The sequence below is a fragment of the Sminthopsis crassicaudata genome, chromosome 4 (genome assembly GCF_048593235.1).
Source record: "Sminthopsis crassicaudata isolate SCR6 chromosome 4, ASM4859323v1, whole genome shotgun sequence".
Classification (NCBI taxonomy): Eukaryota; Metazoa; Chordata; class Mammalia; order Dasyuromorphia; family Dasyuridae; genus Sminthopsis; species Sminthopsis crassicaudata.
In genome coordinates this window covers 60,549,356-60,574,264 of record NC_133620.1, presented here as the reverse complement: position 1 = coordinate 60,574,264, position 24,909 = coordinate 60,549,356, and the positions used below count along the sequence as shown (strand labels likewise).

Below are 24,909 nucleotides of genomic sequence, written 5' to 3'. Positions count from 1 at the left end.
TTTCAAAAATTAGGCAGTTATTTATCAGGAAGAAGTGAATCCCTGTAGACTTAAGTGCCATCTTTGAGTGTCTAGCACACAGCAAGGATTCAATAAATAAACAATTTGAAAAGTAAGAATACGTACATGCTTTTAACTATGACTGATATTCTTCTGAACTTTGTTGAACAAAAGTCAACTGAACTTTAACTTCTGAAGTTTTGTTTGAACACTAATCTTGTAAAAACAACAGATTTTTAAATATGTTGCTACCTCTGGCAAAGGTAACTTCTATTAATTAAGATTAAGGTAACCACATTAATTATTAAATTTTATAAGTGATCTATAAAACTAAGAACACACTGACTCTATTCCTTATCTACCACCTCATAATATCCCAAATGCACTAGATAAATGCAAAGTTACCTTTTTTTCTGGTGAGAACTTGAGTGGTTCCACGATGTATAAATCATTTGGGTCTACTACACAAAGAAAAAAATGGCATAAATAAAAATGAGTCAACTGAGTTGCAATTACTCTAATACTGCACAACTACAATTGTAGTAAGGTTAACTTTGATCTATATTTAGATCTTAGCAATCAAATTACAAACTTTTTGAAAATAAATATTTGTAATAACATTAAAAGCTGTTAACATAAACACACACAAAAACACACAATCACTAAAGAAAAGTTTCAAATAAGGCTTCCAATTCAATCAAGGCATTTTTCAAAATTTGTGGCTCAATATGCACAAATACTATGATACAAGGAAGCACTAAAAGTACACCATTTTATTCAGGTTTTTGAGAGTCAAAAACATTGCTCAAAGTCATTTTTCTATAACAACTTGCCATGTTCACAGCTAAAGATTTGGAAGTTAAACTTTTTTTTTTTTCAAATTAAAACTTATTTTCAAAATAAATACATGGATAATTTTCAACATTCACCCTTACAAAATCTTATGTTTTAAATTTTTTCCCTCCTTCCCCTCCACTCTTCCTCTCCTGGAAAGCAAGTAAATCTAATATATGTTAAACATGTACAATTTTAAGGAATTTTAAAGGTCCAAAGTTCCCAACACATCCTATCAATTAGTGCTTGATAATAACAACAATAATAATTACTGTAAAATTAATTCTCGTGCTTTTAACTTTACAGTGCTTTAGATAATATTATTTCATTTTATCTTCACAACAACACTGGAAAATAGTTACTAATATCTCTGTTGCACAGATAAGCAAACTGAAGCAAACAGAAGTTAAGCGATTTGCCTATGGTCTTATAGTAAGCGTATGAAGGCAAGATTTGAAGTTAAGGTCTTCTTGACTCCAAAACTCAATATTCTATTTGCTGTGCCATCTAGATGGCTTGTGACATACCTCTCTGCCCTGTTTAAATATTTGTGAGATAAAGAAGTCACTTTCCTATTATAAAATAGTTATAATTCTTTGGAAGTTTTACTTTACACTCATATCTACTCTTTCTTCCCTGCAACTTTCACCCAATAGTTTCAGAATAATTCAAACTTTGGAAAAAATTTATCATTCCCATCCCATCCACATTGGGTCTAAAAAGATGACTTTTTGTTGCAAACGCAATCCTCCAATTTATATTATCATTTGCCATGTGTTACTATAAAAGTGAATACATTTCATTTTTCCCCCACTTGCTTCTGAAATTAAAGCAAAACAAGGTCAATTTCTAAGTTTAGATGGGCAAGCAGTAAGGTTTTAACATTCATATGGTATCTATTGTTATCCACAAGAAGGTACCAAAAATACACAAAACAAAGATTATCCCATACTTAATTACATGTTCAGCTTAGTAAAATTAAAAAAACACAACAAAACACTTTAATTGTTTTAAGCCTAGAAAAGTCATATTAATTTTACTTCTATTTTGGCAAATGTTGTTTTCTACAGACTCACAAAAAAACTTTAAAATATTAATTCCTTAGAGCAGAGTAATATTAAATTTCTTCACATGTTCTGTGCATCATAACCAAGCCATTATATACATCTAAATACAAATATGAAAATTAAACTCTATCCTATGACTGACTTTTGCCCTGTTGTTTCTCAGTCTGAAGAATGCCCAGTAGACTCTCCTGACTTATTGAAATCCCTTTTGACTCTCTGCTCTGGAAGCTGAAGAAAAGAAAGAAACTGCTCTATTTATTATAAAAAATTAAACATTTGCTAAATTACTACTTAGGCTTTATTGAAAATAACCACAAATGTTAAACAAAGAAGATATAGCAAAAATGTCCATTCTCACAGATTTTTTCCACTAAAGGAAATTATATTTTATGGTCTGGCAAAAGTTAGTTTACTTGGGTAATACCTAAGCTATGTGTACATGCTAAGAGGATAGATTTGGAACATGACTATAACTAATTGCCATTTTCTTACATAACCTTAAGAAGGACAGGAAAAGTAGCAATGAAAAGGTACAGGACTCAGATTTGTGATATCACACAAATAACAGAATTTTGGATTGGAAGGAATCACTGAGATGATGTAGTTTAGACCAATAAATTTACAAATGAGGAAAATAAGAGGCTCCAGTAGGTTAAATGGCTTAGTCAATATCAGTTGGCCAGTTAAATGAGAAACACAACTAGAACCTAGGTATATTTGATTATATTAAAATTTAGGTGTATATTCAGGAATATTTAGGTCTTTATAATATGTAATTGGAAAAAAATAAAATACTACTTGTATTGAGAAAAAAAAACAAAATTGCATTTAATGAAATCTTAAACTTGCCCATTTATAATGAAGTATATGTGAAAAGCTGCTAAAAGAGGACACCTACTGGTGAAACAGTAAACTTGACACAATCTCTAGACTTATAGGACAAAAATCAAGGAAGATAAGCTAAGCTGTAAAAATGAGATGGAAGTGATACAACATAATTAGAAACAAATTTAATGTTTAACAATCTAATTTTCTTTTTATTTTAGAAATAATTATCTTACCACATCAGTAATATATTTATATAAAACTTTTCTATTTACAGCACCCATACAAACTTATTTACACAAAACCTACCTTCTTTGCCAGTTAACTGAAGAGATTTAGATCTGATAAGGGGAAATGAGGTTCTTCTTTTTAAATTCAAATCATCATAAGAGGAGAAACACCTAAAAAGTTTTAAGAATCATTAGCATGTACAAAAGAAAATCACAAATAATCCTCAGAAATATTTGAAATAAATAGTAGTTAATAAAAACTCTACAGAAATTACATGAAGATATCATAAACAGTATACATTTAAGTTTTTAAAAATGTACCTGAATATCTTTTCCTTGATTAAATCTTTTAAAAATTAATCAATCCATAAGCATTTACAATATGCCTGTCCTATGTGCTAGGGATTTAAGCACACAAAATGAAACAATCCTTTCTTACATTCTATTAAGGGAGACAAACACATACAAAAATATAAATGGTATAAATATAGTTCTATCTGCATGCACACACACACAGAGTAATAGTTTGGGAGATAGTAGGTGAGGGAAAATCAGAAAAGTCTTTATGTAGAACACTGCCTGAGTTTTTAAAGAAAGAGAGGGACTGTGAAGCAGACGTTAAGAAGGGAGTGAAATCAAGGAATGAGGGATGGGGCCCTGGAAAGAAGACAGGAGATGAACTGTCATGAGTGAAAAACAAAGTGCACATTATATAGGTATGGACTTTATTAGTAAGACAAATCAGGAAGACCAAGGGGGAAACAGTTGTAATAACCTACAAGAGAGATGAAGAAGATCCAAATAAAGGGGGTAGCTATGTTAATTAGAGAGAAAGGGTTGGATATTAGAGATGCTGTAAGGTGAAAATGCCAATATTTGGTAGTCATATGTTCAATGAGGCAGATTAAGGCGAGTTCAGGTTACAAATCTGAGACCCTGCGAGGATGGCAATGTGTAGATAGAAATAAGAAATCTAGAAAAGTAGACTTTCTGTGAGGAAGATGATAAATGCAATTTTAGATACCTCAATTTTAAAATATTGGCAGGACATCTATCTTGAAACAGGCAATTAGTGGGCCAAGATTGAAGCTTGAAGGAGAATGAACATAGAAATATGGAAGTCATCCATTCAGATGAAATATTTAAATTTAACTTAATATTTAACATGGAGATGATAACGTAGTAAAAGATAATTTTCTCTTCTCCTAAGAAGAGGATCCAGGACTGTGAACATTGAAGTTGGGGAGTGGAATGAAGACAGTGAGCATGCAAAGAGCCAGCAAAGATGACAGAGAAGAGATAAATTAGGAGACTAATCTGAAAAGGGGAGTATGATGAAACACATAAATTAAAAATGATCTAAAAGAAGAGAATATCAAATAGTATAGATAGACAAAGAAAAAAAATCATCTGATATAGCATTTTAGGGGGGAGAGAGAGGGAGAGAGGGAGAGAGGGAGAGAGAGAGAGAGAGAGAGAGAGAGAGAGAGAGAGAGAGAGAGAGAGACATACACACACAAACAGAGAGAGAGAGGGGGGAGAGAGAGAGAGAGGGGGGGGAGAGAGAGAGAGGGGGGGGGGGAGAGAGAGAGAGAGAGAGAGAGAGAGAGAGAGAGAGAGGGAGGGAGGGAGGGAGGGAGGGAGAGAGAGAGAGAGAGAGAGAGGGGGGGGGGAGAGAGATGGAGAGAGGGAGAGAGGGAGGGAGGGAGAGGGAGGGGGGAAGAGAGGGAAAGAGATAGAGAGGGAAAGAGAGGGAGAGAGAGGTAATAAGCTAGGGAACCAATTAGGGAGGAATAAAAAGATAGTAAAGGTTTGTTACAAATAAAATAACATTGTAAAGTATTCTTGTAGTATATATGTGGATCTTCTTTCAGCTTTGTTCAGCAGCTCTAAGTAAGACTAGAGGAGGTAGATGATGAAAATAACTCAAGACTAAGGTTTGTAAAAAGGATGAGGATGACAATGATAAGACAATATGGCAAGGAACTCAAAAGCAGAGGGAAGTTAAGAATTGAAATGACTACTGGTTTGAAATTAGAGACTGGAACAGAAGGAAATTGAAACTGGAGCAGAACCTGAAGAAGAACTAAGGGGTGGAGGCAATGGAAATCTCTTTGAAGATGATAAATAGGTATGTAAGAAGCAAAGCATAGGGATAAGTGGATTTATAAAAGTTTATGGTCAAACAGAACTATAAGATTTTCTAATCAGAGAAGTCAAATACTTATGGATCATGGAAACAGTGTACTTCATGGGCCTTTAAGGTACAGTGAAGGAGTAGCTCAAGGAATTAAGAAGGTAGAGAAAATAGGAGATTAAGGAATTTAAGGAGCATTCTATATAAATCTTAAAATCTCCTAGTATAAGGGGTAGGGTATGAGAGTAAGGTAATGAAAGAGATACTGAACTTAAGAAAAAGAATAACCTGGAGATCACTTTATTATAGCTATATAATTTTTATTAGGTGAAAAATTCAAATTTCAAGGACTTCAAAAGAAGAAAAATTATTAAGTGAAGGAAGAGAAACAATATGATTTCCCTTCCAATATCAGAGGGGCTGGGATTGTGAAAAAATAACAATTACAATGATAAAAGACAGATGGCATTTATATAAGTTGTAAGGTTTTTAAAGTATTTTACAAATATTATTTCACTTTATTCTCACAACCACCCTGGAAAGTAGGTATTATTATTATTTCCATTTTGAGAATAAGGAAATTGAGGCAGGCATAGGTTAAATTTAGTATTGGTCAATTCAATTTATTCATATAGTCAATTGTTATATATACATAGATGACTGAAAAAGTAAAGAAAAAAAGACTTTTAGTTTTATCTCCAGTGCTCTAATCAAGTAGAGGAGGCAGAATCAAAATTAAGGTAGCCAAGTACAAGGCTATCTAAAAGTGCTGGCACTGAGAATAGGACAACTGAATTTACAGGACTTCAAAAAGGATATGGAATACCATTTTTCCCCTTCAATTTCATTTGAACAGAATATAGGGAAGAACTAGGAAGTTAATAGGGAACCCTCTCCTAAAAAAAATTAATAATAATTTCAAACAAGTCATTCAATTCATATTAGAAAGAAAATTAGAATATTGTTAAGACAGAGAAAACTGAAACCCACTAGAAGTTCTATGTCTTGCCTTCCACCGCAAAGTTAAGTGTCTGTGAGCCAGGATATGAACCCAGGAATTATTGATTCTAAGGCCAGTATCTGTCTTCTCTATGCATATTACTAGAGCCAAAGTGTGTTAAACAGTGCAAAACAAAAACAAAATAAGACATAAAGCCACTATACCTTTTAGGACTGGGATAATGATTATTTTTAGGAAGCTTTGAAATATAATCTCCATCAAACTGAGAAGTATTCCTACACCGCTGCATACAAAGCATTAGTCCCAAGATGACACACAAAACCAAAGAAATCACAAGATAGCTTTGTCGATCTGAAACCTGGAGAAGGGTAATAAAATATGTTTTATAAATCAGTCACACTAGAGGGGAAAAAAAATGTGTGTATGTGTGTATACACATGCACAAGTACATTTACACACACACACACACACAGTCTACTTGGGGAACAGAACAAATATTTAAGATGAAGGGCAAGTACTTCTCTGAAAATCTACTTTTCCTTAATATTCATTTAGTATCTCAGCACTTAACTGAACTGAAACATTTAAAAAGAACTGGTAAAAATTACTTAAAATATTACATACTTGTAGTTCTCAAATGTTAAATATCTAAGTAATGACAATGTGATCTAGTTGTAAAATATCTATATGTAATATAGATATAGATATGGCTATATTGATATATAGTATACGTATAGTACACATACACATATTTAAAGACAGTTATAATCTCCTAGTTTACAAATCATTTTGCATCCATACTACTTCATTTAAGGTTTATAGCTCCCCTCTGACATAAGTGCTAATGCTACCATCCCCATTCTAAAGAGAAGAGGAGGATCTTAAGAGATAAAGTAATTGCTTTTGGATAGAGAGCACTTAAAACTCAAAGTCTTCCAGATCCCTGTATGTAGCGCAATGCACTACACATCAGAAAAACAATGTATTAGTTCCTGAGCAGTGTTTAATATTGTGACCAGTAGTTAAGTGATAAATTATGTTTCATTGAAATTTATTTTTCAGTAAAAGTAACATGTTCTTTAAACAACAACCAACAACAACAAAAAAAGGGGAGGTGGCATGGTTAGTGGATATAAAAACTAGCCTCTGAGTCAAGGGCTAGGTTTGAGTCCTGCCTCTGTGACCTCAACAAGACATTCAACCTCACAGTGCTCAGTCCAATCTGTTAGGCTGTGAAGTAAAGAATGCTGGGATCCACATTAGTGTGCTAATAGTGCAGCACCTCACAGAACTGTTTTAGTAGGTATTGCTTTTGGTAGGGGGAACGGGGAAGGAGAAGAGGAAGTATTTTATTAATTTAAAAAATGATTTCATAGCTAAACACAAGGTACTTAGGTAAAAGACACCAGGGATACAAAAATGAAGCAACAGCTTGCTGCCTGATAAGGACTGAGGGAAGAGCCAGAAGAGATCTGCTGGGCTTTGTGGAAGGAGCATTCTTCGCCCCCATCCCTAGGGGGTGAGGGAGGTGGGTGGTGGGTACAGGGAAAAGGAGGAGGAAGTTTTGAAGAGGATGGGACTGAAGCTGGCAGCATGTGTGAAATGCACAACAATCCAAGAACACAAGACGGGGAACACAGAGGAGTCCTGTTTAATCACAACCCAGACAGGCTAAAGGAGATTTTAGTTGATAATGCAACTGAATCCAGGTTCAACAGTGAATAATTAAGTAGGTTGACAAATGGAAAAAAAAAAAAAAAAGGAGAGGGAGATTATTTTGGAGTTGTCTAGGATTATTTGGGGACATGTCAAAGTTAAAGAAATGAAATATCCTTTATTTTGGAAACCAAATGTAGTAGTGATGTTAGATTTAAAAGTTCATTTGAAGTGAACACAAATTATAAAATTATAAAAGCTCATTAGCTAAATATTTGCTAAGATTTGGATTATAAGAATGCGAAAAAGCTAAAAAAGAGCATTAAAAAGTTTTAAATACCATTTATCCCACCAGATAACTGATTTCTAAAAAGTTTTCTAATTCTTTGATTTTCATCTTTACAACGATTTTCAGCATGGATTGTCTCACCATATTAATAATTACCTCACGTTTTAATTCTGCTACTGTTGTGGATAAATTAGAAACTAGCTGTGTCATGTTGGTCAGCTGTGCCTGCAGCAACTGGATAGCTTCAGTTTGCCGCTGATCCTGTTAAAAGGAATGGACATTTTTGTTTTGAGTTAAATTTGTGGGAATACAACTGGAATATGAATATAATATATAAAATTAAAAACTTAACAAGTATTAGAAATCATTTTGTGAATTGTGAATTAAAGAATTATGGCTATAAAATAACAATAACCCCAAATACAAGGAAACATATTCTCTGGGAAGATAATTTCTTTAAAAAAATATATATATATATGCCAATCGTAACTGGTCAAAGGTTACAACCAATTTTCAGATGAAGAAATTCAAACCATTTCTAGTCATATGAAAAAATGCTCTAAATCATTACAAATTAGAGAAATACAAATTAAGGTAACTCTGAGGTACCACCACACACCTCTCAGATTGACTAAAATGACAAGAAAAGACGATTAATGTTTGAGGGGATGTAGGAAAACTGGAGCACTCATACATTGCTGTTGGAGTTGTGAATCTAACCATTCTGGAGAGCAATTTGGAATTATGTACAAAGGGTTATCAAACTGTGCATACCCTTTGATTCAGCAGTATTTCTACTGGGTCTGGATCCCAAAGAAATCATAAAAAAGGGGAAAGGACTCACATGTGCAGAAGTGTAGCAGCCCTTTTTATAGTGGCAAGGAACTGGAAATTGGGTGGATGCCATCAGTTGAGGAATGGCTAAGTTATGTTATGAATGTTAATGGAATATTATTGTTTCATACCAACCAACCAGCAGGATAATATCAAAAAAGACTGGAGAGATTTATATGAACTGATGCTAAATGAAATGAGTAGAACCAAGAGAACATTGTACATAGCAACAAGATTATGTAATGATCAACTGTGATGGACTTGGATTTTTTCAATAAGGAGACAAGTCAGACCAATACTAATAGACTTTTCTCCATCGAGAAAGACTCATGTGCAGTGAGAAAGAGGGCTATGGGGACTGAATTTGAGTCACAACCTAATATTTTCACTTTTTTTGTTGTTTGCTTAGTTTTTATCTCATTTTCCCCCCCTTTTTGATCTGATTTCTCCTATGCAGAATATTTTTAGAAGAATTACACAGGTTCTTAGCTACACTAGATTACTTGCTAAGTGAGGGGAGGAAGAAGAAAAATTTGGAACGCAAGATTTTACTAAAGTTAATGTTGAAAACTGTATGTATTTTAAAAATGAAAACATTTTAAAAAATATCAATTGATATAAATTTGCAATATTTTATCCATTCATCATACTAAATGAAGTCTGGTAAATTTTAAATTCTTTAAATGTATTTGTTTTAAGATAAAATTTAATAGCCTCTATTAAAACTCACACTTGTCTTGTTTTTGTATTTTCCAAATTCAACTAGGCACCAGGGTGTAATAAATAGCTAGAGAATCTGGAATTAGCAAGATCTGGGTTCAAGTCTTAATTTGCAGTTATTAGCTATTTTGTGTCATTGTCACATTTTCTCTACCCCCGTTTCCTTATCTGTAAAGAGAGGGGAACTAGACTTGATGGCATTGTAAGGTCCCTTTCAACTCTAAATATATGATCTTGTGATCTCTCATGACAATTGATTTTCCTCTTCCCTCTGATTCTCTGCAGAATCTGTTCCAAACCTCTTCTCTTGAACCACCTAAATACCCTCCCTTCCCATTCCTTCTCAGCAGACCTTACCTTATATATATATATATATATATATATATATATATATATATATATATATATATATATATATATATATATATATATATATATTTTTTTTTTTTAATAACATTATCCCTTGTTTATTCATTTTTCCAAATTTTCCCCTCCCTCCCTCTATTCCCTCCCCTAGATGACAGGCAATCCCATACATTTTACATGTATTACATTATAACCAAGATACAATATATGTGTGTAAATCCAATTTTCTTGTTGTACGTTAAGTATTAGATTCCGAAGGTGTAAGTAACCTGGGTAGAAAGACAGTAGTGCTAACAATTTACATTCACTTCCCAGTGTTCCTTCTTTGGGTGTAGTTGTTTCTGTCCATCATTGATCAACTGGAAGTGAGTTGGATCTTCTTTATGTTGAAGATATCCACTTCCATCAGAATATATCTTCATATGGTATTATTGTTGAAGTGTATAGTGATCTTCTGGTTCTGCTCATTTCACTCAGCATCCGTTCATGTAAGTCTCTCCAAGCCTTTCTGAATTGATCCTGCTGGTCATTTCTTACAGAGCAATAATATTCCATAACCTTCATATACCATAATTTATCCAACCATTCTCCAATTGATGGACATCCATTTATCTTCCAGTTTCTAGCCACTATGAAAAGAGCTGCCACAAACATTTTGTCACATACAGGTCCCTTTCCCCTCTTTAGTATTTCTTTGGGGTATAAGCCCAATAGCAGCACTGCTGGATCAAATTTTGATTTTGATAACTTTTTGGGCATAGTTCCAAATTGCTCTCCAGAATGATTGGATTCTTTCACAACTCCACCAACAATGCATCAGTGTTCCAGTTTTCCCACATCCCTTCCAACATTCATCATTTTTTGTTCCTGTCATCTTAGCCAATCTGACAGGCGTGTAGTGGTATCTCAAAGTTGTCTTAATTTTCATTTCTCTGATTAGTAATGATTTGGAACACTCTTTCATATGAATGGATATAGTTTCAATTTCATCATCTGATAATTGTCTGTTCATATCCTTTGACCATTTATCAATTGGAGAATGGTTTGATTTCTTTCAAATTAGGGTCAGTTCTCTAAATATTTTGGAAATGAGACCTTTATCAGAACCTTTAATTGTAAAAATATTTTCCCAATTTATTACTTCCCTTCTAATCTTGTTTGCATTAGTACTGTTTGTACAGAAACTTTTTAGTTTGATGTAATCAAAATCTTCTATTTTGTGATCAATAATGATCTCTAGTTCTCCTCTGGTCATAAATTCCTTCCTCCTCCACAGGTCTGAGATGTAGACTATCCTCTGTTCCTCTAATCTATTTATGATCTCATTTTTTTATGCCTAAATCATGGACCCATTTTGATTCTTGGTATATGGTGTTAAGTGTGGATCCATATCTAATTTCTGCCATACTAATTTCCAGTTTTCCCAACAGCACTAGATTGCTATAGTTGTACCCTATTTTGTCCTTTGGACCTAACCTATTCCACTGATCAACTAGTCTTATTTCTTAGCCAATACCAAATGGTTTTGGTGACTGCTGCTATATAACATAGCTTTAGATCAGGTACACCTAGACCACCTCCATCTGACTTTTTTTTCCATTAATTCCCTTGAAATTCTCGACCTTTTATTCTTTTATATGAATTTTGTTGTTATTTTTTCTAGGTCATTAAAATAGTTTCTTGGGAGTCTGATTGGTATAGCACTAAATAAATAGATTAGTTTGGGGAGTATTGTCATCTTTATTATATTCGCTCGGCCTATCCACGAACACTGATTGTCTTTCCAATTATTTAAATTTGACTTTATTTTTGTGGCAAGTGTTTTGTAATTTTGCTCATATAATTCCTGACTTTTCTTTGGTAGATGGATTCCCAAATATTTTATACTCTCGACATCTGTTTGGAATGGAATTTCTCTTTGTATCTCTTGCTGTTGCATTTTGTTGGTGATGTATAAAAATGCTAAGGATTTATGTGGATTTTGTATCCAGCAACTTTGCTAAAGTTGTGAATTATTTCTAATAACTTTTTATTAGAATCTCTGGGGTTTTCTAAGTATACCATATCATCTGCAAAGAGTGCCTTGCCTTATATTTAACTGGAAAAAAAAAAAAAAAAGAAGAAGTGAGGCCATGAGTCATGAACTACTTCTACTCTCCAATTTCACATTTCAAATAACCAGGATATCATTTCCTGTTCTCTCCTTTGTTTCAGTTTCAGAGAATGAAAGGGCTCACTCTGCCAGCAGCAGCCCTGATGCACCTCTCATCTTCACCCTGAACTTGCCTCTTTGATCCCCCTCTCATTTGTATTTGTATTTCTAGTGAAACACAAAAATCTCAAAGACTTGAGTGAATGAATCCAGGTGTATCTCATACTTCTTAAAGTATTAACTCAAATGTTCAACTAGTAATATGTGAAGGCATGTCTAATTTTTATCTCCTGTGCTAGAACTTACTAGGAATTTAATGACACGTTAAATTGAACTTAGACATGTTTAAGGTTAAGAACCCTGGTTCTACAGATGCTTATGATAGGAAGAACAGATTTATATATATAATTCTACACTTTCTTATCTGGTTTAACTGAAATAATTTTTTTTACCAGTTCACTCCATTTTTAATTAAAATTGAGACTGGAAAAAAAAAATGCATCAAGTTTATCAAGCAGCACTACTGGGATCCAATAATTGGGAGGGGAGGAAATGTTATGATTATATCAAATTTTCACAATATTTCTACCTCTAAGAGGGGAAAGATCATTGCCTTTTACTAAATTTAACTATTCTCTTTGGGTTAGGTCAGGGAAAAGTTTAGCATCCAGAAGCTGCTAACTTCCATAAACCATGCCAATGCTGTAGAGAACCTAATATAATGGTATAATAAGCAGCATTCCCTTTAAAAATTTCAATTAGCTTTGCTAACCACCAAATATACTGATTGCACCATTATTCTGTATATTTTCCCAAATAAAATTTTGTTCTCTCATCTTGCTGTATTCTAAGATATCAAATTGAAAATGTTAATTTTAAAAAATTTTAAAAAGACCCAAACCAATTATTTTTAGTCATAATCAGTATTCAAATGCTCTTTATCAAGATTATAAAGATACTACATTGAAAGAAATTCTTAATGTTGACAGCCACATATAGTCTACCAACAACAAAATACATCAACATTAAATAGAAGCCTTAAACTAGCAGAAAATATAATGCCCTAATGATTATTTGGAGAAGCTTATTTTTAAAAAGTACAGTGACTAGAAAGACTATTTACCTGTTCTTCTGCTATTCGAGAAGTGTTCTGAAGTTTTATTATAGTTTTATTGAAGGCCTTTTGCATTTCTTCCATCTGTTTTCGATACCTGTGAAATGAATACACTCTTTTGAGTTATTTTCCATTTTTCCCTAATTTACTTATCATTACACAAAACCTCTACTTTGGAGAATTTTATTCTTGCGTTTCAACTCCTTCATTAATTTTCTCCATCTATAATAATTCTTTGTTTCACTAACTGATAATTTATAAAACTCCTTACAAATATAAAGAAAAATGGTCCTGGGGGATCTAATGATATATTTAGTAATGGTGATAATATCATACTCCTCAGTGGTCTACAATTTTATCTGAAATTTATTTGCAGGGTATGCTGGACAGGTAATGAGAGACAAGGAAAGAAGATTTTGAAACTCAGAAGGAAACTAAGAAATGAGAAAGAAGTGACTACTGGGGTTTCACTCAATATAATTTTTCTTTTTCTTGGTATACTTGGTATACTTGGTATACTGAAATCCTACCCTTCTTCAATGGCTCAATTCTAGTATTTCCCATAGCATGAGATATTTTGGTCAGAAATTAACTTTTCAAACATGGGAAGAAGGAATGTTGGTCATATCCAAAACTGAATTTTCATGTATCTGTCAACAAATATGTATCAAGAATTCTGTCTGTTGCTCTGGCCACATTTTTGGAATTTTATTTTTCTAATTACATGTAAAGATTGTTTTCAATATTCATTTTTTTCTCCCTCCCACCCAACATAGGAAGCAATCTAATATAGTTATACGTATACAATCATTTTAAACATATTTCCTTAAAATCATGATGTGAAAGAAAAATCCAAACAAAAGGAAAAAATCATAGAAAGAAAAAACAAAAAATGGTGAAAATAGTATGCTTTGATCCACATTCAGTCTCCATAGTTTTCTCTCTGGATGCAGATGTCTGGCCACACAAATTAGAAAAGAACAATAGTGGGGAGCAAGGTGATGAAAGAATACAGCACATTCACAATTATTATTTAAAAGTTAGCATTAAGCTTTGCCTTGAATCCCATGTTAACAATGCCATGTACATAGGAGATTATGTTTTCTTAATGTTAGTTGCTTTTATATAAACAATTATTTCTTTATATACTCAGTCCCCAACTTGTGAGTTTTCCTTATAAATACAAAGACAAATAATTCATATACATCTAACAGATAACAATTCTGAACTCATTATTCTGTCTTTCCAAAGAAAGGTGGGAGCTAAATTTGCTCATTTCCCATGATTGGGAAAAATCATATAAAGAGCCAGTACTGTAATATATAAAAATATGTAATATAATAAAACATTATCCATATTTTATAGATGAGGAATTTGAGGCTAAGAGCAATCATGTAACCTACTTAAATTTACTACAGTTTGTAAGTGTATGAGGCAGGATAACTTAGGTCTCCAGTGTGCTATCCATGAATAAGTCTGTCTCCAAAGAAAAGACATCAAGAAGGTTATCTCTTTCACATTAATATCTGGCATTTCTGATCTGATGATTGGTTTTCATGAACTTTTTTTCCTTCTCTTTTCTCAGGTTGAGAAGAGAAATTCAGGTGAATGTTAAAAAAAAAAAAAAAAAAAAGATGAATTTTTAAAAGTTAAGTATTCCCTTTATAATCTGGCTATCTAGTGTTTACTAAGAATAGAGGATTAACTCATTTATCTTCATAGTAAGTTTCTTTCAAATGGTCAATAAATGGTTTAATTATGATTTCCAATGCCAAGATAAAATTAAGATTAAAATCATAAAACTCTTGCAACATATCCATAGAAGGTAACTTAGGACAGTTTGATATCAAGGATTCAATTATTCATAAATAACTTAAAATCTCACTTAAGCCATTCCCCAGTGGAAAATAGCCAATCTGAGCTTAAGCATTTACTTTTCCTTTTTTGCCCCTCATACAATAATAGTCCACAGTTGGACTACTTTAAGACAAGAGAGGAGAAGTGAAACAATTCAAACTTGACACCCTCAAATAAGTTTAGCTGTGGTTGAAGTTCCACAATTAAAACTTACCAAGAAATAAAAGGATATTACTTCATTTTCATCTATCATTCAGAGAGAGAGAGACAGAGCCAGAGCCACATACATACAGAAAGGAAAAGAAAGAAAGTATATGTGTATGTATTTAAACTCTCTAGGTAAATGTTGACAGATACCATTATAATAAAGAATTAATTGAATTCTGACCTATAATATTTCTTTCTTGAATATCCTAAGGATATCCCAAGTCCTTGCCTTTCAGGTACAACTGACAGCATTAATCCATCCATAACAATCTTACCTTTGGCTAAGTTCCTCTAGGTATCGGCCACTGAGGGACATGTTGACCTCTAGGGCTTTAATGCGGTTGTTAAGTCTCATGAAGACAGATTCCTTTTGGTTTGATCCATGTACGAGATTTCCATTAGCATACCCTAGGTCTGTTGAATTTTGCAATTCAGCATAAAAATCAGGAGCTGTCCTCTGCAATCCGCCATGCACAGGGATAGCTAGAAGCACATCTTCGGCCGCTTGTTCTTCATCTCTCATATCAGAAACTGAAGAAGGCTCCCCCCCGGGAGGCGTGAGGGGCTTGTAGGTGTCAGTGGTGGTGGTCACTTTGGCTTCCTCATCTTCACCATCTGCCATAGAGGCCGTGTGTTCGGGCGGCAGAACTGACTCTGAAGGCTTCAGGATCATTGGATTTGAGCTTAAATCATCCCGAAGACTACTATCCCTGACTTCACCCACTGTATTTGTTTCATGGATCACAGCATGCTTTTCTGTTGCCATAATGCCCTCAGACTTTTTTTCTGTTTCTGTATAAACTTCAATGATGCTTTCTTGAGGAAAGAGCTGTGACACTGTCTGTCCTACTTCATTCTTAATAGGGTCAGGAATCTCTGCTTTTGAGGATGACTTGATTTCTGGAGTTGCATCCAAAAGGACTGACTGAGACACAGCTGGAGGGTGGCTGGGCTCTAGTTCAATAGCATCTCTGGTATGATTGACCAGGTCCTCATGAAAAACACCACTTAGGTTGTGTCCTGCAGCAGTTTCTGTATCTTTCTCTATGCCCTTACTGTCTAGTTGCTCACTCGGAGGCTGTGGCAGCAAAGCCTCCACTGGCTCAGGGGAGAGTGGTAGTGGACTCTGGGCTGGGACCGGAGAGCGCATGTCTCCGCTTCCCACTGTTCTGCTGCGCTGACGAGAAAGAGCAACTCTCACAGAACACCACCGCAGCAGATACTCTGAGAAGCTAGAGACACAACATACCGGTGCGAGCTCACTGCAGTATACTTGTGTCTCCAGCTCAGACCAGGCTGGGGACTCCTCTTCTTGCTCATCATTCCCCAAAAGAGTGACAGTTGATGGGCTTGGCTCCTCCTCTTCTTCTTGGACCAACTGTACAATTGGGCCTTCTTTGGGAAAGTCCGGGATAGGTGGCTCTATATCTGGTAAATGACCTTCAGCAGTTACAAACCTATGAATAAACATCTCCATTAGAAATTGCCTTTAGATTTGCAGGATTTGAGAGTCACACAATAAGCACTCACTTACCTAAAAGTTAATATTTTTAACATAATATCTGTTAAACATGTTGAGTATTTCAAATGCTCAAATACTGTTTTCAAAAAATTATTACATTATTTTTATTTGGAGACATTGCTTGATTAAAGGACCAAAGTAGAATAGCACTGGCTGAACAGTTTTATATATATATAAGAATCTAGGTACTAATTTTTCAAGTGGCTAAGAATAGTATGATGATATATTAAATCATAATCTCTGACTAAGGGAGACTTACTGTAATGACTCCCTCTCTAATTCTCTTCCCTCCCCCAGTCCTCAAATACTTTCAATAATGATACAAAAACTAATTAAATTAAAGAATACTACACTCTAACTCTGATTTCCTTAACACTTAGAGGAATCTGTAGCATAAAATTTATCAACTGAGTACATATTGCTTGTTAATTGGAATACCTTAGGAATATCGTTAAGTTACCAGAGGTTATTTTTCTCATATCCCTATATATAGACCATAGGAACATGGAATGCATTTAATAAATATTTGTCAATTTAGATTCATTACAACTGGACCATTTAACAAGTCCTCTGACCTACAATTGTAACTATACTCAACAGAAAAGAAAAAACTTGCACTAAGGAAAATCATTAATGCTAAGAATACTATTTTTAGATCAAAATCATGTATACCTGGCATTTCTCCCCCCTTTTGGTTTTTGTTTGTATGCACCCTACTATAATATTCACCTATAACAAATGCCCTTTTATTTTTTGCTTGGGATAATCAAGTCTAAGATTTAATGTTTTAGGGAGTAAAAAGAAAAAATTACTAGTAATCTCTCATTTCATATTTCAATGACACTCAAATTAACGCTGCTTCTTCTGAGCTCAATATTCTAGCATACTAGTGTAACTTACTCAGGTGATGGAATGGGGCTGGGCTCTGAATCTGACATCTGAGAGGCTGTTGTGGCTGGGGCATTCTCAGATACACTCTTATTTCCTATTTTAAAAGAAATATACAAATTCATGTTGAGAGATAATTAAATAGAATATTTTCTTCAGCTATATCATATGCACCTTAAGAGAAAACTCTTTTCTTATTAAAATAAATACTTATCAGTAAAGCATACTATCCTTCCAATAATTCTACTGTCAGCTGTCTTAACAAAAGACAACCTTAACAAAAAAAACCTAATGATATTTAGCATTTCCCCCCAACTGAATTCACTGGTACTTAAAGCAAAACAAGTATCATATAAGTCTAAATATATAATCATATTTCTCTGTCTGCCCACCTCTCCCAAAAGTGATAATCATAAAAACTGAGTAAAGCATTTAACTGGTGCTATTTTTCAATATATCTACGTCCCCTCTACCCCCAATCTCATTTTAAGGCAAAAGACAAGAGTATATAATGTGGTAACACACACAAACTGTTCTAACTTTCCTTCTATGTCTTCTATCCTACTCTAGAACTTAAGGGAAGAAGGAAATGAACTTGTGACTTTAATTGTGGCATTATCAATAATTAACATGAGATCATGTTGTCACAGAAGAGTTAAAAGTACAAACAAGGTAAAGGGCAACCAAAAGACATAATATGGTGGATACATATAGGCTGCTGGTCACCAAAGACTATATAAGGAAAATGGCAAAAGACTTAAGTCTTTTAACCACATGTATAGCTTGGAAAAGAAGGTAGTTTTTTGTTTTTTAATTAACAGGATGAAAAGCAGCAGACAGACAATTTGGGTAAAATACTGCTATCTCTGAAATACAGAAAAGAAAGAAAGACCTCTAGAATACTGAACAGATCACATAAATAGACAAAAAAAAAAAAAAAAAAAAAAAAAAAAAAAATCACAAGATTAAGGTACGGGCACCAAGCTACAACTTGTATCAGCTAAGGATATTATCTATAAACTACTCATCATGGGTTCATCAAAGCAATAATCACATGGGAGTTTTAAATATCAAACATTAAATAGCTATTTTTTTACTCTAGGAAAAGATCAGGAGGTTGGAAGTACACAAAGCTAAGCAATGACTTAGTCCATGCCCACATGGAATTTACGTTTTCATAAACTGATGGAACAATAAAGCAGATAGATATAAGACAAATTATTAAGTATATTAGAGAATTACAAAATAAAATACCATGTGAGAACCTTTAGGAAAAGGCTGTCACTAACCATAGGGTTCAAGGAAGAATTCAAAGGTATGATGGTAGCTTTTGAATTGGTTTTAATGATGGATGTCAACTGAAGAGGTAAAAAGAGGGGAGGAAGAAGAACTCACATTAGAGAATGGGCTGGAAAAAGGCAGGTGTAATAATGTAAAGTGATCTATTTTGAAGTAATACTGAAAAAGATAAAATGGTGCTAGATTGTAAAGATACTAGGATTCTAAATGGCAAGAATATTAAGAGAAATAATCTAACTGATGATTCCCTAAACAGATGATAATAATAGCTATTTTATTTCTAAACTGTCTTGGTAGGCCACTAGATAGAAAACCTGTTTAAGTAACAATTGAAGAATCAAAATTATCAATATCACTCTCTCTTGACTATTCAAATAAATTTGAACAACTCTACTAAATGGAATACTTAAGTGACAAATAATGAATATATATGTTGTGCATGAATGTAGTTATATGTCTGCATCTGTGTAATCAAGGAAGAGCCATTAATAAGAGAATGAACTGCACTTCTGTTAATAGCATCCTGCTACAAATGTAGAAGTTGTAGTACCTCTAAAAAATATATTCTTAAGTATCTTATCTATATATTTTTCTTTTTGAAATCTAATCCTAGGTAGGTAGAACAATAGGACAGATAATATTTAAGAAGCCAACCTGTGAAAAAATTTTTAAAATGAGTAGATACCTTCTGCCTCAGCAAGGTCTTCAGTTTTTGCTCCCAAAATATTTGCAGCAATATTTACCATATTCAGAATGGCATCTAAACAGAATACAAACTAGTCTCAATTATGGAATATTATGAAGGGTCACTGTTTCAAACAGCTTTTCAAATCTTTAACAACAAAAATCTCCATGTAATTCAAGCATTAGCCAATAGAGCCTTAATTCATAGAATACTTGATAATGGACAGTTTATTCATCCATAGGTGCAAATGTATAATAGATGTACACTAAATGATCATACTATGTCCAACCCGAATATTGTTATTATCAAGGATCTGTAATTGACCCCAACTCCTCCAAATACTGTTCCCCATTTCTCATCTGATGTAATACATGTCCATAAACTCCTGCACATCTTCCTTTAAACCAAGAGGGGAGAAAGAATATGACATTTATGCTTGTTATAGCTCCTTAAAGAAATATGTTAGTATGTATTAATATCCATTTTCAACTCTTCAATAAAAAATATCCAATTTTCAACATCTCAACTGCATGCTATACTTGTTTTCATTCTCTTTCTTATCTGTGTAGATTTTTGTGAATTATTAGTTATAATTATGACTTATAAGCATAGCTAATATCAGCTAAAATTAAATGATTCAAGAATGACTCATTGCTATAATCATTTTCTCTGTCCTTTTTGCTTTGCTATTTTATTCCATGATTACCATACAGTAAGAAGTAGATTATCTCCTTTAATACATATATGTAAGCTGCTACTTAGCTTTGGCCTCTCGTTTCTTATTCCTAAACCACGTTTTCCAATATATATTTTTTTCCTTTTCTCCAATTTGTGCAGCTTCTCTCTCTTATCCTCTAACAAAGAAACAATTGATTTTAACTGGAACTTACTGGAATCATCATAGATAAATTCCAGTATCTTCTCATTCTTTTGCAATTAACATTGGTGCCTAAAGTGTACTTATCTTTACAATGATCTTTTGCCAAATATTCACCATGCAATACAAAAGGATCAAGTGTTTCATAAAATGATCTTTTACTTACTTTTTAACAAATGATAAAGTCCATCTCTGCCAACACTTGTATTAGTTTAGTTATCCTTCCAATTAGAGTCAAATACTTTTTGTTTTCTAGTTTCAGTTATAGTGAGAATGTCAATATTGATATGACTTGATTATTGAAAAACTACTCAAGCAGTGGATTAATGGATTAGGATTCACTTCAAGTACTAACAGTTAATGGGATGGGGGGGGGGGTTGGGGGTCAGGCAATTGGGGTTAAGTGACTTGCCGAGGGTGGTCACAGAGTTAGGAAGTGTTAAGTGTCTGAGACCAGATTTGAACTCAGGTCCTCCTGACTTCAGAGTGGATGCTCTATCGCTAACAATTAACTTATTGTTTACTAGCATCCAAAAACCATGTGATTCTTAGAATACTCATTTTGTCACTCTGCCTCTGCCACTGCAAAAGTTAATGAAGGCTATTCCGAATTTTTCTTTCTTTTATGATTCTCTAACCTAATAAATCAATTTCCAAATATATTTGGAAAATAAACTTAAAAAAAAAGCAGCTAAAACATAAGACAATTCTAACTTTTTAGAAGTGCTGATATATGAGTAGTTCTCAGAATAAGGAAGTCAAGAGAGTGTCATAGCAAATGTTAGAAATTTTCAAACGAATCACAGAATTAAAAATTTGGGAAACACTCATTACAAAGTTATCAGAGGAGAAATACTTACTTGTAGCTGAACCAAGAAGATTTTTTGAAGATTTGTCCTCCCCAGTACCATAATCCAAAGGATAATCTGTTTAAAATAAAATAATTCACCATCATAAAAATTATTATCATGCCAACAACTGTCATACACAGAAACTAAAAATAAAATAACTGAGAACACCATCATACTGGGAAAAATCAATCAACAAATATTTCCAAAGTACTTGCTTTGTGCCAATACAGTGCTAAATTCTGGGAATAAAAAAGAAAAATCAAAATCAAACCATCCCTGGATTAAAAAGGCTAACATTAAAAAAAAAAAAAAAAAAAAGCTAACATTCTATCACGTATATATAAATGTATACAAAAATAAATGCATGATTATGAGGGGAGGGAACATCACTGGAGAGAATGATAAAGGTAAAGAAAACTATCAGGAAGATATGAGACAGAATGGCAAGTTTGAGCTAACTTGTAAAGAGATTTCAAAATCAAAGAGAAGAAGAATATTTGATCCTAAAGTGAATAAGATGTCATCTAAGTTTACTGAATAAGAAAGCAATAAGGCCAAACATATACACTTTAGGAAAATAACTTTTGTAGCTATGTGGAATATAGAGTGGAAGGTAGACTATTACAAAAACACAAATGAAAAGTCATTTAGTAACTACCAAGAAACACCAGTGCCAGGCTGTACTAAACAGTGAGGATACCTCACCCCAAAAAAGGCAAAAGACAGGCCCTGTCCTCAAGGAGCTCACAATCTAGTGGGGGCAATAAGAAACTAACTAGCGGGACAATAATATAAGGAGACAAAGAGAGAAGGGTAGGAGAGATAAAGAGATAGAAATAACAAGATCTGATAAATGTTTGGAGATAGAATGCTTGGGATAAAGTTAATCAAAGAGTAGAGGATAATACTGAGACAGCAAATCTAGGTGACTAGAAAGAAACTAGAAGATGCAGTGGATTGTGTTGGGCTTGGTTGGAGTCAGGAAAACCTGAATTCAAATCTAGTCATTTATTAGCTGTGTGATTTTGAAGATCACTTAATCTCTGTTTGCCTCAATATCCACATCTGTAAAGCAAAGAAGTCATAATAGCACTTATTTCTCAGGGAAGATGATATTCTTAATAAAACAAAAAAGTTTGGAAAGAAGTTAGGAGGGAAAAACTTTGTTTGGCACTTATGGGATATCGAGGCTGAAAAGTCCAAAAGATAGCTGGAGATGTGTGAAAAACTCAAGAAAAGAGTTAGATAGACCTGTGATTATCTTTAGAGATAAATAGTAAGGTCACCAAGTAATAAAGGTGTGAAATGAGAAGAGAAGATGAAGCAGAACAGAACCTTGGGATACAATTACAAGTAAAGGTTATGATATGGATAGTGAAAAACAAACTTTTTTGGGGTTACAAAAATATGTGTAAGCAGTGGAACATTTGCAACAATTACAGAACTTAAAATTTAAAAGGGAGCTTTCAGATCATCTGGTTTAATTCCCTTTTATTTATAAATGTCAAAAGTAAATAAAGAAAATACTGCCCAATGAGGTTAAGTAGATAAGTGAAAGTTATAAAGTTAATTATGAAATATTACAAATAGTGCATTTAGAATTAAACTTAAGTTCCTGATACATCACTGAAGATACGGTTCAAGGGTTGCAGGCCTAATTAGCCATAAGACTGTGCATGCTACTTAATTTAGCTGTACCTCACACACAGCTCATGAAGAAAAATCAAGAAAGTAAAGAAATAGCATTTAATATGCAAGTGAAAAAAACTACTCAACAAAACACACCAGTTATACTGATGTTAAAAATGGCCATTTTGAAGCTATACATTTTGGCTATGTTCCAAAACTGTAAAAACCATTATTACTAAATACTTTTTTAAGTTACAAGGAAATATTGTATTAAAGGAAAAGCAAAATGCTTTTGTTTTGTTTGGTTTAGTTTGGTTTTTCCTGGTAAATTTATTCATTTTTAATATAGATTACTTTATGAATCATGTTTGGAGAGAAAAATCAGAGCAAAAGGGAAAAACCATGGGAGAAAAAAAAAAAAAAACAGAAAAAAAAGTGAACATGGAATGTGTTGATTTATGTTCAATTTCCTTAGTTCTTTTTCTGGATGCAGATGGAATTCCTGTCCAAAACCTATTGGGATTGCTTTGGATCACTGAATCATTGAGAAAAAGCAAATCTTTCATTGTTGATCATCACAAATTCTTGGTGTTTTGTGTACAATGTATTCCTGGTTCTGCTTATTTCACTCAGTATCAGTTCATGTAAATCTCTCCCTGCCTTTCTAAAATCAATCTGTTCATCTTTTTTTAGAGAACAGTAAAATTACCACAGCTTGTTCAACCATTCCTCAATTGATGGGTATGTATTCATCTTCCAATTCTTGGCTTCCACAAAAAGAGCAAGCAAAATGCTTAAATGCATCATTTATACTTACCATAGTCCTCATCAAATAACTCTTGTCGTTCAGACTGGTACTGAGAATCAGCAATTTCTTCATATTCTTCAACCATGCTAGTGCCAAATACTCTATAAACATCAAACACATATGTATGCATATACTTTCTACATAAAAAAGATTTATTCTACATAAAGATGTCAATATTGACAATTAAAAGCTTTTGCAAGTTTTTTATTATTAAAATTTCAAATCTGAACAAAAATGCAAAAGGTACTTTGAAATCTAAAATATTTTGAATACATCAACATTAAAATTTCTTCCAAATCATATTTAATCAGCAAAACATAAATCTTGCCCCAAAATTAATTTGACGTCTCAAACTTTATGAAATTCTTAAAATTCTAGGTGTAACAGTGTTTAACTAACTATAGCTATATAGCTATACATGCAAATATGAAAGAATTCTCTTTAAATAATGCAGTTAAAATAAACATGTTAGGATTTTTAAAATTAATTTTAAAATATTTTTAAGATTGTAAGCTCTGTGAAATAAACCTAGTGTTTAATTTTCTCCCAGAATATACATTTTGCACAGTACCTTATAAGGCTTAATGGACAAAAGTGTTCTGATCCAAAATGTGATACCAACTCCACCTAAAGAATAAAAGTATTTAAACAATGGAAATCCAGAAATGTTCAATCTTATTACAATTTAAGATAACAGATTCAACTTTTATACTTTCAATATTTTAACAAGTTACACATTCCCAGAGAGAAAATAGGAGAGAGAGAGAGGGGAAGACAGAGAGAGGCTTGGAAACTTGTATATGCCATGCATTTAGATGGTGAGCTGCAATATACCAAGCTTATGCATTCAACATTCCAAAAGAGAAGGTCTCTAACCTTTATGTATTTGATGAACATCTGAAGCAAGAGAAAGGAAAAGAAAAAGATATCAGTACAAAGTCTAGATAACATGCTAAAAAGCAACTTTAAATATTTTAAAATTACACTTTATGGAGAAAGTATAGAAAGAAATGCATTATAATGGATAAAGTTGTAGTACTCTCAGATTCGGAGCAGAAACTAAAACTATAGCTTTTATTTTTATCATTACTATTTATAAAT

At 33.2% G+C, this 24,909-nt stretch overlaps 1 protein-coding gene across 3 annotated transcripts in view; it reads right to left on the bottom strand.

Annotated features, from left to right (window-relative positions):
• SUCO (SUN domain containing ossification factor) overlaps positions 1–24,909 on the bottom strand; it is an 86,475-nt gene that overhangs the window by 2,141 nt on the left and 59,425 nt on the right. The window contains exons 12-24 of one of the 3 annotated variants that reach the window (XR_012489006.1): positions 24,685–24,705; positions 24,380–24,435; positions 23,818–23,909; positions 21,381–21,446; positions 19,644–19,718; positions 17,672–17,756; positions 15,525–16,706; positions 13,195–13,282; positions 8,156–8,260; positions 6,258–6,412; positions 3,036–3,127; positions 2,044–2,129; positions 406–461 (exon numbers count right to left, since the gene is read on the bottom strand). Coding sequence is in view for 2 of the 3 variants with exons in the window: in XM_074308366.1 (XP_074164467.1) it covers positions 406–461; positions 3,036–3,127; positions 6,258–6,412; positions 8,156–8,260; positions 13,195–13,282; positions 15,525–16,706; positions 17,672–17,756; positions 19,644–19,718; positions 21,381–21,446; positions 23,818–23,909; positions 24,380–24,435; positions 24,685–24,705 (2,073 nt within the window). In the remaining variant the exon portion in view is untranslated. The remainder of the gene's footprint in view (positions 1–405; positions 462–2,043; positions 2,130–3,035; positions 3,128–6,257; positions 6,413–8,155; positions 8,261–13,194; positions 13,283–15,524; positions 16,707–17,671; positions 17,757–19,643; positions 19,719–21,380; positions 21,447–23,817; positions 23,910–24,379; positions 24,436–24,684; positions 24,706–24,909) is intronic. The other 2 variants (XM_074308366.1, XM_074308367.1) reach the window with 2 other exon arrangements.